At 55.9% G+C, this 14,077-nt stretch overlaps 1 protein-coding gene across 3 annotated transcripts; it reads left to right on the forward strand.

Annotated features, from left to right (window-relative positions):
* The first annotated feature begins 911 nt into the window (after window positions 1-911).
* PAQR8 (progestin and adipoQ receptor family member 8) lies at window positions 912-14,066 on the forward strand. Of its 3 annotated transcripts, none has more exons than XM_068678863.1 (2): window positions 912-1,066; window positions 8,440-14,066. In XM_068678863.1, exon 2 carries the CDS (start codon window positions 8,482-8,484, stop codon window positions 9,538-9,540), a length of 1,059 nt encoding a protein of 352 aa, XP_068534964.1. In that variant the 5' UTR covers window positions 912-1,066; window positions 8,440-8,481; the 3' UTR covers window positions 9,541-14,066. The 3 variants fall into 3 exon arrangements, with proteins under 3 accessions (XP_068534964.1, XP_068534965.1, XP_068534963.1); XM_068678864.1 differs by lacking the exon at window positions 912-1,066 and adding an exon at window positions 6,578-7,508; XM_068678862.1 differs by lacking the exon at window positions 912-1,066 and adding an exon at window positions 7,547-7,843.
* The last annotated feature ends 11 nt before the right edge of the window (window positions 14,067-14,077 follow it).

Genomic DNA, 14,077 nt, shown 5'->3' on the forward strand with positions numbered 1-14,077 from the left:
CAGCTGGGCTGGGGCAATCCCAAACCCAAACACAGGTTAGGTGGAGAATGGATGGAGAGCAGCTCTGAGAAGGACCTGGGGGTGCTGGTTGATGAGGGAGGGGATTCTCCTCCTCTGCTCCAGGCCCAGCACCAGGAGCACGTGGAGCTGCTGGAGAGGGCCCAGAGGAGGCCCCGAGGAGGAGCAGAGGCTGGAGCCCCTCTGCTCTGGAGCCATCTGAGGGAGCTGGGGGTGTTGGGCCTGGGGAGGAGAAGGCTCCGGGGAGACCTCCCAGCGGCCTGCCCGGGCCTGAGGCTGCAGGAGAGCTGGGGAGGGACTCGGGGTCAGGGGTAGGGACTGGACAACAGGAGGTGGCTCTAAACTCAGAGAGGGGAGCTTTAGATCAGACATTAGGGAGAAATTTGTCACGATGAGGGTGGTGAGGCCCTGGCGCAGGCTGCCCCGAGGAGCTGGGGGTGCCCCATCCCTGGGGGTGCCCAAGGCCAGGCTGCATGGGGCTGGGAGCAGCCTGGGCTGGGGGTCATGCCCATGGCAAAGGGTTCAAACTCGATGATCTTTAAGGTCAGCCCAAACCATCCTGTGCTTCCATGGTTGTGTGGGAAATGATGCAAAGATGGGTGGCAGAGGAAGAGCAGCGCCGTGCCCACCACCCCCCACCCTGCAACTTCAAAGAACAGATGGGGAGGGAGGAAGGAAGCAGCAGTCGGGGTTTTATGGTGGGAGATGCTTAAAAATGGCAGGAAAGAAGCAGGAGATGTCTCTGAAGAGCCCAGGAGCTGCTGCTCACATCCCCGAGAGAGGCAACGAGCCTGGAGCAGAGGAGGCTCCGGGGGAGCTCCCCCATGGCCGTCAGTACCCGCAGGGAGGTGCGGAGAGGCCGGAGCCGGGCTCTGCTCAGCGCTAACCCCCAAATCTCCCCCCCCAGGACCCCAAATCCCACCATGTCCCCTCCTCCCATCGCTGTCCCCGCCCGCTGGGGACACCCCGGGGCGGAGCCCCGCATGCGCTCGGGGCCCGGCGGTGGCCGCGGTGGCCCCGGGGACGCGGAGCCGGCGGTGGAGGCGCGGTGAGTGCGGGTGGGGACACCTCGGGGACACCTCGGGGACACTTTCGGGGACACCACGGGGCTGGCAGGGGTGGGGACGGGCAGCGGGGTTTTGCCCCATTGCGGGCTGGGGCGCGGTGCCGAGCATCCCCCGCGGGTCCCCCCGCCCCGAGTGCGTCCCCGCGGGCGCATCCCCAGGAGGGTGGCTCAGGGCAGGGGGAGCTGCCCCCGGTTTCCACCAGGTTTTGTGCTCCGAAATTGTGCCGAGCGCTGGTGCTGCTGCTCCGCCAGCGGTTTTGGAGAGCCTCGTGTGGGTTTTCCACCGTGGGGCTGCGGGACAGCCGAGTCCCTTGGGGACACCCAGGTTTGGTTTGTCCCCACGCTGCCACCCACCCTTTTCCTCCAAAATAACCCCAAAAGTGCCAGCGAGGGGCTTGTTCCCTTCACCCACTCCCCAACATCCTCCTGACCTCATCAATCACCTTCCTTTTACTGCCCACCTGTTTTTTTTCCCCGGAGGAAAACACCGAGAGCATCTCACTTTTTTTTTTCCTAGACCCCTTTCCCCTGCCCCTTTGGAGACCCCTCTTTGTGGGGCTACAGCTGGGCAACAATTCCTCCGTAATTCCCAAATCCCTCGACCCTGCGAAATTCCCCTCTGTGCTAGGGCTGCAGGTCGCGGGGGGAGTGCTGAACCCGAAGGGGTGGTGAGGATGAGGATGTGGGCGCCGCCGCCCCGGCAGCGGTGGTAGAAAACGAGTGAAATCAGGAAAAGGTCGCGCAAAAGGGTGAAGGACGCAGGCGATGCTCTGCAGGAGTGGAAAGCAGGCTGCTGGGTCTGGTTTTGCTCCCTTCCAGGGCAGGGAGGGGACGTTGAGCTGTGAATTCCTGCAGCTCCCGCTCCCACCCCGAATCGGAGGGGGGACCGCGCACCGCACGCAGTTCCTAGAAAGGCGCAGCCTGGCCAGGCCAAACCACAGGCTGCTGCTGCACGTTTCCTCCCTGTTCAGCACCCACAGGAGCCTCCTTTCTGCTTTGCTTCCCTTCATTTCCCCTCAAGCTGTGCCTGGAGGGGGGCTGCGTCCCTCTGGCACGGGGAGATGTGCAGCCCCGAGCACAAAACGGGGCAGCGGCTGAGGACGCCTCACCTGCTTGTGTTCACAGCTCTTTATCCGCCTCCCCTGACTCATGCACCGGCTTAATATTTAGCTGCCGACGTACTTTATACTCTCTGCTCCAAGGGTCAGCCTCGGTATTTGATTGCGGAGCTGTAAGAAAGTCCCCGAAGCAGTAAATTGCCCCAGGAGGCTATGGGTTGTGGGGCCATGCCGTCCGTCCCTTGCCCTTCAGGCACAGCGCTTTGATTTTTTTCCTGCAAGTCTTCGGGACCAAGCAGGGATTTAATCATGCAGATGCCGCCCAGCATCCCGCATTTTGGGGGGGAAATCCATACTCTGATCCTTGCTCCCCATTGCTGAGGGCTTCGGAGTCCCCCCCGCAAAGGGCAGTGCCACTCGTCCCAGAGCTCTCTCGGCCAAACAGGAGGATGGGGACAAGGACAAGGACGAGAACTCGCGGCTCCAGGGGGTTGGCACGGAGCTGCAGGCTCTCCCCGGCAGCCCGCATGATTTATATACATTTTTTTCTCATGACCGAAGCTCTAAAACGTGCAGCCTTCAAAATGTTTGCAGGCAGCAGGCAGTGGTGGATGACAGTGTGTTTGCAGCAGAGCCTGGAGGCTTTGGGGACATCCTGGCAAAGCTCCGGATCCCCCAAAAATGCGCAGCCAGTTTGCTTTGGGTTTCTGTGCCTCCAGGCAGGTGGTTTTGGGGCTGTCCCACCAGCAAATGGATCCGAGCGAGGAGGGATTTGGTGGCTTGCTGAGGTTGGCACTGAAAGGTTTGTCCCATCAGTGGTGCTGGCGCTGTCACCTGGGCTCCTGGGGCTTTCGGGATCAGAGCAGTGACCCCATATGCGGGCAAACTGGCCCCAGAGATGCTGTGTGCACAGGGATGGAAGGGAAGCGCCCCGTATCCCACGGACATCACGGGAGGAAAATCAGGATGTGAAAGCAGGATGCAGCTGAAACAAATCCCAGCTCCCTTTTCAGCCCGCGGGGAGAGGAACGGGCATTTCTGTGGCACCATTCATCTCCTTCCAGCGCTGGCATCCGCAGCAGGGCAGGTCACTCACCCCGCTCCATCAGCGGTCCCGGCACGACCGAAGGCAGCAGGCGGGGACGGATCTGGTGCTCGGTGGCAGGGGACAGCTCGCAGCCACATACCTAAACCCTCTCTGCCCCAAAACAGGGCGGATTTACCCCAATCCCATTCACAAGGCTGGACTGAAACCACACTGAGAGCTTGCTAATACTTCAGCAACCTGACAAATGCAGGTCCTTGATGGGGAATGTGCCCATATCTTGTATTAATACCAGATATTAACACTTTTAAATACCAAACATTAATAGTTTTGCATCTACTGAGTGCCACAGTTGGGTTTCTTTTCCTTCTATTTTTTTTTAATTCACATGTCTCATGCATCAGCTGCATTATCAATGCAATCGATGCAATCCAATAATTATCAATATCAATGAAGCAGAGACCCGGCGCTGCAAAAATCAGAGTCCTGCATGCAATGGAAAATTTTCACAAGGTTGCCTTGCTTCGTAGCAGAGTTGAGGTTATTTGTAGGCTTCCCCTTCAAAGTCTTCAGTAAATTACGTCCCTAAGGGGCAGGGTTTAGTGATGGGACTCAGTAGGTCAGGCTGGGTTGGGTCTTGATGGTGGGGTTTTGTGAGACCCCCCCTGCAGCCCCGAGCTCAGCTCCGGGCCCAGCACCAGGAGGACGTGGAGCTGCTGGAGAGGGCCCAGAGGAGGCCCCGAGGAGGAGCAGAGGCTGGAGCCCCTCTGCTCTGGAGCCATCTGAGGGAGTTGGGGGTGTTGGGCCTGGGGAGGAGAAGGCTCCGGGGAGACCTCCCAGCGGCCTGCCCGGGCCTGAGGGGCTGCAGGAGAGCTGGGGAGGGACTCGGGGTCAGGGACAGGGTGGGGGGGACAACTTTAAACTCAAAGAGGGGAGGCTTAGATCAGATATTAGGGAGAAATTTGTCACTATGAGGGCTGTGAGGCCCTGGCGCAGGCTGCTCCGAGGAGCTGTGGGTGCCTCATCCCTGGGGGTGCCCAAGGCCAGGTTGGATGGGGCTGGGGACAGCCTGGGCTGGAGATAAGGGGCTGGAACCAGGTGCCCATCCTATAGTTCTGTAATTCTTGACAGAACTTGATTGGAAAGGTCTTTTCCAACCTAGGTGGTGCTGTGGTTCTACCTCAGCTGTTTTCCTTCCAGACCCGGGCAGCCCCTGTTGGGTGAGCCCTTGTAGCACGACCTTTGGGCTGATGTGGGCGTAAGGGGGCACGCAAGCACGTCAAGGAAAATGAAATATTCCCTGCCGTGTTCTGTTATGTAGCCCCAGCACTGCCTGGTGCATCAGAGCGGTGCCTCAAGAGCACAATATCTCGTTCTCCTTAGGCAGGTGGGGATTTCTGTCCTCATTTTATAGGCTTGGAGGTGGAAGCCTGCTGACAAGAGTCCCAAGCACCCAAGGTGGTGACACCCACCTAAATCCCAGTAACTCCCTCTGGGGATGGCATCAGAGGAAGGTTAGCACGGGCAGGTTGATGTGCCACCGAGGGAGGAAGCAGATAGTGCCAAGAATTCCTGCTGTGAGCCCTTGTAGGGTCTCCTCTTCATTTCTTGTCTCTGCTGGAGCCTCTCCAAAACACCAGGGACTCAGCATGGGACTGAGGATCTGGCATCCTGGTCCCAAACTGGTCTTCCGAAGCGAGCCCCAAGCAAAGGGGAAATGCCCCAAGGTGGTGGGGGAGATGCCCCAAGGTGGTGGAGGAGATGTGGGTGCTTGGGGAGGACCGGGAGGGCTTTGGGGTGCAGCTTGCAGCCTGGGTGCATGGGCTGGGTCCAGTTTGCAGCCTCTCCCTGACCCCCTGTCAGCCCTGGGGGGGCGAGCAGAGCTGCTCTCTGCCATCCTGCTGCAGCACTGGCTGTGATGCCAGACTTAATCCCGTGTAGGAAGTGGTCAGAAGAAAAGCCAGGGGTCCAAAATGACCCGAGGTCCTCCCGAGGGGCCTCTGCTCGGCTCTTAGAAGAAAGGAATTCAGGAATTCATCACGTGCAGCTCTCCAAGCTGCCCTGTCGTCCGCTGCCGCGAGATGCCTGCGGTTATTTTCGTGCTGCCCACAACCACTTTTCTTTTAAAATTTAAATGCATTTATTAAAGACTTCCCCACAGCTAGGTTCCCCAGGCCTGCCTGCTGTGTGTACCAGGAGTTGCTGCCTTTCTGGAAGCAGATACACGCCCAGTGCCTGCACACTGTTCTGCAAGTAAATATTATCACGCTGCTACAGCCTCCCTTGCAGAGGGTTAACGCTGGGGCTAGGCCGGTGGGAAAATCAGCTGTAACCCGCAGGAAAATTTCCCATTCAAGCCCTTCCATTAGCCTGTGAGCAAAAGCAAAAGAAAAAGCTCGGGTTTCCAATTACTTCGGAAGAAAGGGAGAGGAAAAATTGGAAGGGGATCGGTCCTCCTGGGTGCCGCGGCTCTCATTGTGGCTGCGATGATACAGCCTGGCCAGCGTCCACTCTCCTCCTTCCCTCCTGGCAGCTCCGGCCCCGAAACAAACGCCACTCGGTGGCTGGTAATTGGGAGCAGCCAAAAGGACTGAATCCCCCCTCCCGGAGATGGGGGCGAGGACGGAATCGCAACGAGCCGCCCCGAGCGATGAATGTGGCTTTCAGCCGCGCCGCGACCGCCCCCGCCAAAGGGAAAGAATAAGGGCTCTGTGAAAGCAAAACAGCCAGTCCCGACCTTGGGGGTTCTTTTTATATTTTATTTATTTATTTGTATTATTATTATTCCCCTTCTTTTCTCCCTTCCCGAACGTTAAAGGCTGTGTCCATCACATGATCGCTGGAAGCTGCCAGCTTGCTCCTTCGTGTCAAGCTTGGTTTAAAATAAGCGGCCAGCCGGATTCCTGCTTTCCTTGCCGTTTGATTTTCAGATGTGTTTTCCTGGGGTTTCGGGCTGTTCTTTTGAAAATCTCTGCACCTCCCCCTGTACTGTTAAAACCTGGCGTTTTCCAGCTCCATGAGCCTGCCTGGAAGAAGCCCTGTGCTGGCAGGGGGGTGAGCAGCGTGGAGCCTCCGCCTCGCTGAGCTCCAGGGTGATGCTCGCTATATCTGAGATGAGAGACTGGGGCAAAATCCAAGCGTTAGCAAAATCCTGGCTCTGTACAAGCCGGAGCCAGCCTGTGCCTGGTGCAGCCGCTGCCGTCCCTCCCGTGTGCTCGTCAGCATGCAAAGCAGGCACGCTGCCGTGGTGGAAAACACGCCGTGAGCCCCATGTCGGCACGCATCCCTGCGCCCAGCCTCCATCGCCGTCTCCTGGTTGCCCTTGCTCCTTGCGGCAGCTTGCAGCGTGTTGCTGCTCCTCTGCAGGAGGTGAATGTCCTGACCCTGCTCCGTTGCGCTTCGTTTGTCCCATCTGTGCAGTGTCTGAGCTGGTTTTCTGGGTCCTGGGGTCAGCACTAGCAAAGCTGGGGGGCTTGGGGAGCCTTTTCTCCTCGTGTCTTGTCACCGTGAGCCCCATCACCAGCTTTGGTGGAGCTCAGGACACCCAAAGCAGGGTTCATACTCTCACCTTCCCATAGGGCATCCAGACCAGGAAGACAAATATTGTCTCAGTAGAGGCACAGCCATAAAACCTCCCTGCAATTCCCACCGCATTGTGCTCAGCCTCAAGCCAAGCTCTGGCCACATCAGCCAAAGAGACACAGGGCAGCAGAGGGGGGATACCACAGTGCTGCATAGCCATGGGTGGTCCTGCCTGGACTTTGCCTGATCCTGAAGCTGAAGTCAAGAATAAGATGGATGAATGAGCTTTTTCTGTCTCCTTCAGTTATCAGGAGCCAGAACAGACTGGCTCAGGTGAACATACCTACATTAGAAGTGTGGAGAGGGAACGTTGTCCCTTTTTCATGCCATCCCCTTGTAGGAACGCTTCAGAGTCCACATTTACCTTCCCAAATGTTGGCATGTACCCCAATGGGGGCACACAAGCTGCTGAACGAAGCGTGTGCCCCATCACGGGTCCAGGCCTGCAGACCCTAAGGAGGGAACTAACATCCCTGTGACTGTGCACAGCGTCAAACCCCAGCAAGGGCCCTGCCTTCAGTCTTGCACAACCGTGAAACTGAACTACCAGGCGCGGGCACCACCTTCCCTCCCACCTCCCGCAGCCAAAGCAGCTCCGTCCAAGTCAGCAGCCAGCTCCCCCGGTGGCACAGAAGGAAGCAAAACGTCCTGAAAGCTGCTAACGGAGAAAGCCTGGAAAGCAGAACGAGAAAATTGGCTGGAAAACGCTGTCACCGTCAGCTCCCATCTGCTAGAGGAAGTAACGTGAAAACAGTTGGTGTGGTGTCAGAGGGTTGCGAGGGGAAGTGGGACTGGTGAGCCGGCACGTGGCCTGCTCTGACTTTTTGCTCTTGGTGCTGTCTCACCCCGGGACTGTGTGGCGGGTCCCGTCTCTCTGCTTTCGCTTCCTCTTGGTGGGTGACACCGGCCTCTGTGTCGCCTGCCTGCTCCGGGGCTCCCGTCGTGCACCCGCTCTCTCTTCCTCTGCCTCGCCTCTTGCAGCGGATGCTACGGAAGAAAAATAAGACGTTACCCACACTCGGGCAAAATACTCATTGCCGTTTACTTATTTGGGGCCAGCTCCGTGCCCTGCAGGTCGGTAAGGGTGTATGTAAGTGTAGGAGTCAGGCCCCGGTCCTACAAACACGCCTGTGGTGGCTGGGGAGGAGAACAGAGCCCGGTGGGGCTCCCATCAGCATCCAGTTCGGTTAAAGCGTGGTCGTGTGTGATGAGTTCATTTTTTCAGTGCAATAGAAATGCCAGCAGGGAAGGGAAGCATCTCGGGTGGAAGAGGAACAGAGGGTACTAGGAGTGAACTCAGCGCTGTGAGGTTTGCTCGGGTGCAGAAGGGCAAGTTATCCCGTAGGTGAATCATTACACCCCAATTTCATCCCCGAGCGGTGTGTTTGGGGGGAAAAGGGCTGACAAATCCCCTCCACGGGTGCTTTTTTGACATCTGAGTGCTTCTTGAAACCCTGTACTTGCAGGTACTGCCTACTCCTAGACGTGCTCCAAGGCGGAGGAGGGACACGGCGGTGCCACCTTCCTCCACGCTGAATTTAGGTGCCACGTCACGAGACGCCCCTTGCTTCTGAGGGCCGGGCCAACATCTCCAGGGTTTATACCCCTGAGGATAAATCCCCCACGCTTTCCTCCTCGTGTTAACGTTTCCTCCATCTCTTCTCCCGCAGGGCACGAGGACGACGTCCCCCAGAGCCGTGCTGCCGGGGGAGATGACGGCCATCCTGGAGCGCCTCAGCACGCTGTCCCTCAGCGGGCAGCAGCTCAGCCGCCTCCCCCGGCTGCTGGAGGACGGCCTCCCCAAAATGCCCTGCACTGTCCAAGAGGCCGAGGTGCCTCAGCTCTTTCGGGAGCCCTACATCCACGCCGGGTACCGTCCCACCGGCCAGGAGTGGCGGTACTACTTCTTCAGCCTCTTCCAGAAGCACAACGAGGTGGTCAACGTGTGGACTCACCTCCTGGCAGCACTGGCCGTGCTGCTGAGGTTCAAGACGTTCGTGGAGGCCGAGCAGCTGCCCGTGGACGCGTGGTCCTTGCCTCTGTTCATCTTCGTCCTCTCCTCCGTCACCTACCTGACCTGCAGCCTCTTGGCCCACCTGCTGCAGTCCAAATCGGAGCTGTCCCACTACACCTTCTACTTCGTGGACTACGTCGGTGTCAGCATCTACCAGTACGGTAGCGCCCTGGCTCATTTCTACTACAGCTCCGACCAAGCCTGGTACGACAAGTTCTGGCTTTTCTTCCTCCCGGCCGCAGCTTTTTGCGGCTGGCTGTCCTGCGCCGGCTGCTGCTACGCCAAATACCGCTACCGACGGCCGTACCCCATCATGAGGAAGATGTGCCAGGTGATCCCAGCCGGGCTGGCCTTCGTCTTGGACATCAGCCCCGTGGCTCACCGGGTGGTGGTGTGTCACCTGGGGGGCTGCGAGGAAGACGCCGCTTGGTACCACACCTACCAGATCCTGTTTTTCCTCATCAGTGCTTATTTCTTCTCCTGCCCGGTCCCCGAGAAGTACTTCCCCGGCTCCTGCGATATCGTTGGCCATGCCCACCAGATCTTCCACACCTTCCTGGCCATCTGCACCCTCTCCCAGCTGGAGGCCATTTGCTTGGATTACAAGACCAGGCAGGAGATCTTCCTGAAGAGACACGGGCCCTTCTCCATCTATCTCTCCTGCGGCTCTTTTTTCGGCCTGGTGGCTTGCAGCGCCCTCACAGCCTACGTCCTGCGAGGCAGGATCAAGGCCAGCCTGGCGAAAAAGGACTCCTGAGGGGCGCGGAGGCCACGGGCAACGACACCACCGGGGTGGTGCAAACCAAGGAAAGGGGCATAGCATACTAGAGACGTAACTGGCTTGTTTGCCTAACACACTGTGACTAACCTGGACCTTGGACTTGGGTGGAGGGCTGGGTGCTGGATGTGTTTTCACGGCAGGGGCTGCCTTCTGCCCTACGGGGGGACAGAGAGGGATTAAGCCAGAACAAGGCACTTAACCAAGGATGCTGAAATAGGCAGAGGTTTCTTGTTCACTCTGGCAAACCTAGTTATCTAGCTGGGAGCTGAACTTCAGGGAAGGTGGCCTGAGGGCTGTGAGGCTGTAGCGGGGTCTCACGAGGCGGTGGAGAACCCACCATGAGGCCCAGAGGTGCACGTGGTGACCTCTTTGTGTTTTGCTGTCTCTGAGGAGACCTGTTAGCATCACAGGCAGTAACAAGGTTTCAGGAGGAGTCCACACTTGTAGGGTTTGGTTGCAAGGGTATGGGTGGAACAGTGGCTGCAATAATCCTTCTCCTAGCTGGTCTAAGCCAGGTTCTCTCGACAACCTCCTTCTCGAGTATCTCAATGCCAGGTGGCATCAGCAAAGCATCTAGACCTGGACTTGACCTTCTTTAGGATGAACGGGGTCCGAATCTATGTGTCTGCCAGGCGCTGGTGTGGGCTCAGCCACCTCTGACCCAGGTGGGGATGTCAGCTCATCTCCATCTCCTCCATCTTCATAGTTGCACCATTTTAGAACCACAGAGCAGCTGGAAAAGACCTTCAAGATCATCTGGTCCCAACCCCCTGCCATTTTGGCTGCCTGTGTGTGACAAGTTCATGCATTCCTGCGTTGACTGACCCCGTATCATCTGCCACAGGAGGCTGGCTGACTTCCAACGCAGCCCACATGGTGTAGAAGTAACTTGGGTGTGATCGGTCTGATAGGGGAAAGGCTCCGGGCCCCGGGCCTCCAGCAGCCCTAGGATGGTCGTAGCCAAAAGGGGATGAAAGTGAAGTGGATGTGAAACCTTTGTTCCCCTCTTAATGGTTCTTTTTAGGATGCCAAGCGATCCTTGAAGCTGACTGTGAAGCTTCAAGGTTGCTCTTCTCTAATGCATAGGGCTGTGGATCGGGCACATTTTTATCAGCACTGGATGAAGGTAGAGTGGTGAAAGGCAGGAGCAGGTTGACAGAATTAAGGTTCTTTGTAGTCTTTGGGATGGGTTTGTCCTTGGAACTTGGTGAGTTCCAGTTCAAGTGTGTAGGAAGGGTTGGTTTATGGTGTCCACAAGTAGACGAGTCTCTTCTGGGTTTGCTGGGGGGAATATCAGGTATGGAGCCGCATGCCTGTACTAAAGTTGGTAGCACTTACAGGACTGATGCTGAGAGCCCTCGCAGGGACCTGTTCCATTCAGCCTAGGCACCTCCTGTCCGACCCATTGCTCACTTCCCACATGAAACTCAGGGTCCTCCCAGCTGTATGCTGTGCAAGACCTGAAGCCTCAAATGCCCTGACATCTCCAGGAGGTACAGCTCTTTGCTGAAAGCCAGGGAGACTTGGGATCTACTCCAGCCAGGGATCTCTCTCACCGAATCCAAGGGCAGGCAAACAAATTGTGGTTGCTGGTCCTGAGCAGGCAGGGTTTGGGGTTGGGGATATGATTGATCATGACAAGCACTGATTCCTGCACTTGATCCGTTTTTTAACTATTGAGATGTGTTTATGTGTGTGTGTGCGTGCCTGCTGTAATATCCAGGAAGGCTTTGCCTGTGGCTTTTTTGTCTGCAGAGCTTCCTAGTTGTGTCCAGATGGGCTAAAACAGGAGTGGGCACTGCTAGCAGCAAGCCGTGCTCTGCGCCTACCTGGTTATACCGGTACCAAAAGGCAGAGATCACCCGGGCGTTTCCTTCTCTAAGGCTTTGAAACTAGGTGAGATGTTCAGCCCCTGGCTAAGGAGGATGACTACAGTAAGGCCGCCCAGTTCACAGCGGGGTCGGAGGTGCCCCATGACTCTCCTGAGGTTCCTCTGGCCTTATATCATCTACTGCCTGCTCCAGCAGAAGTGAAACTTCTCCTTGTGGGGCAACCGTTGTGTGGCAGCGGTGCTGTTTCCACATCCTCCCGTGTTAGCCCTCAGCTGAGGCCACTCCTAGCCCCGTGGGGCCCTGCGCTCAGACCTGGAGCTGACCTCCTGGTCACTATGATGGGTTAATTTAGCAGGGAGCCGCCACACGGGTCACTGCTGCTGTGAGGATGCACCCTTGGTGTCACAAGGGGCTTGTCTCCACTGGAGCTTCCTCCATCCCCCTCTCCATCCTCCTCCTCTTCCTCCAGTGAGCTTCTCTGTTTTGGGACTTCATCCTTGTGCCTTACACACCTGGTTACCTACCCGTGCAGGCTCCACATGCTGTGCCATTGATCTAGGGGAGAGCAGGGCTGCGTCCCGAGGGAGGAAAAGTGTCTCTGTGCTAAATGTTCAGCCCGCCTGAGGGCCTGTCGGGGTCTGCTCCTTGGGCTCGCTGCTTGGAGCTCGCCTTCCTCCATCCTGGTGCTCCTAAGGAGGCACGGCTGGGAAGGGCGAAGAGGAGGCCACCAAAGGTTGATCACGAAGGGACCCAAGTCCTAACCCTCACCCTCAGGAATCTCCACTCCTGAGATTGTTTTTTAGCAGCCTGGGTCTTCAGAGATCCACTGAGAAGTCAGCCCAACGTGCCTTACGCCATCACCTCCTGGGATTTACACTCTCTGCTGGTCCACTTTTACCGGGGACTGGCTTTGCCCAGCATACGAGGCAGAAGGGGAGGATGGAGAGAGGTGCCTTCAACTTGCCTTAAACTTGCAGTTTTGCCCAGTGATTTGTGTAGCAGGGCAAGGACGGGTTCCTCATGTGCCTTGCAATTGACAGCTTTTACTGATGAGATTGTTTTTAAGCACTGTTTGTTACTAAACCGAAGTACGGAAGAGTTTGTATTATTTTTTTCCCCTGGGAAACAGGGAAGGATAAGGGTGTTAGATACTAACCATCCCCTTCCCGCCTCCCGTCTGCTGACGTCGCATTGTTGGAAACATTGACAATATTTTAAGCTTTGTACTGTACTGATCATTATTTAAAAACCTTAGTGAAAAGAAAAAAAAAAAGAAAACTGTGAAAGTAAACCGATTGGTGTGGTGTGAAATTGGTGAAATTGCCAAACGCACAAAAGTTGTGAGTCACGGGGAAGAAACTTCGGCCTTACGGGAAGAGTGGGCAATAATAATAACAATAATTAACGCCGGGGTGTGATTTTATCTGTGTATTTCAAAGCACAGGTTTCATAGTAATTCTGTGATAATTACGCCCTGACACTGATTAGAGGGATTAAGTTCATCATCCACAGCAGTATTTGGGTGCTCGGTATTCCTTAATTTCTGCCAGAGGCGAGTACCTTAAGTGCTGTGGTCCTCTGCTCCAGGCCCAGCAGCCCCAGCTCTTTGCCCGTACAGAAGCCCATCCTACAGCCTTTGACATCCCTGCCCAAATTCAATGCCATCTGGGCTTTGGCTTTCCTAAATTCATCCCTGGGTGCTCAACCATATTCCTGTGTTCATCGGAATACAGGAACCTGTCCCTGCTTTCACCCTCTGCACGCTTCCCTTTCGTGTCAGGGTTTCGTGTTGAGGTTTTGGGGATTTCTCCATACTACGGCACTTCCTCGCTTCTATGCAAACGCTGCGGGTGCCCCCGCTTAAACTTTGCTCTGTGGGTTTTAATATCCGTTTCTGCCATAGCTCTCTGAGGTATTTGCTTATCAACCTTGTCCATCGCTCCCTCGCAGGGGCTGGTAACTCTCCCTCACCTCTTATTCCTGGTTCCAAGCCCTCCTTACCATGTGCAATCTCATACATGCTTCATCCCTAAGATATACTCTCAATGATTCAGTCCCATAAAAAAAAATAAAATGCATTTTTTTCCTTTTATTAGCACCATACGAATAATTCTAGTCATTATTTAGGACCATGTGCAGAGCCAGGCCTCCGTACCAGTATGTTTTCGCCCAGCAGAGGGCGAGATGTCTTCATCTGGAGCACCAAAGAGGCCGCCCGTGCCACGAAAGCAGAGCCTTCAGGGCTCTCCAGAGAAGCTGAGGAAAAAATGTTGCCCTTCAAGCGGGCCCGCAGCCAGCCCTGCGAGGAGATGCATTGCTTTCCGAGCGAGGGATGTGCTTTGCTAACGTCTCACCCTCTGCGTAAGTGGCAGGGATTTTGCCAGATGCATTAGGGAAAAGTTTTACGTTTCCATCAAGCAAAAACTGAAGAGGAACAGGACAAAATACCCAAAGAGGGCTGTTAACCTTTTCAATGAGAAGCAAAAATAGAGACTTTTGGTATGCTGAGAAGTTGCTTGGCAATACTGTTTCAGGGAACGTGTTTACTACATGCCCTTTACTCTTTGAGTTTACATATACAAATCCTTAATGGATGAAAAGCTAGATAGGGTTATTAGCAAAAGCATCTGCTTATCCCAAACAGATAAAGTCAAATGCAAAAAAATAAAAGAGCTTCTGAG

Source organism: Anas acuta, chromosome 3 (genome assembly GCF_963932015.1).
Source record: "Anas acuta chromosome 3, bAnaAcu1.1, whole genome shotgun sequence".
NCBI lineage: Eukaryota > Metazoa > Chordata > Aves > Anseriformes > Anatidae > Anas > Anas acuta.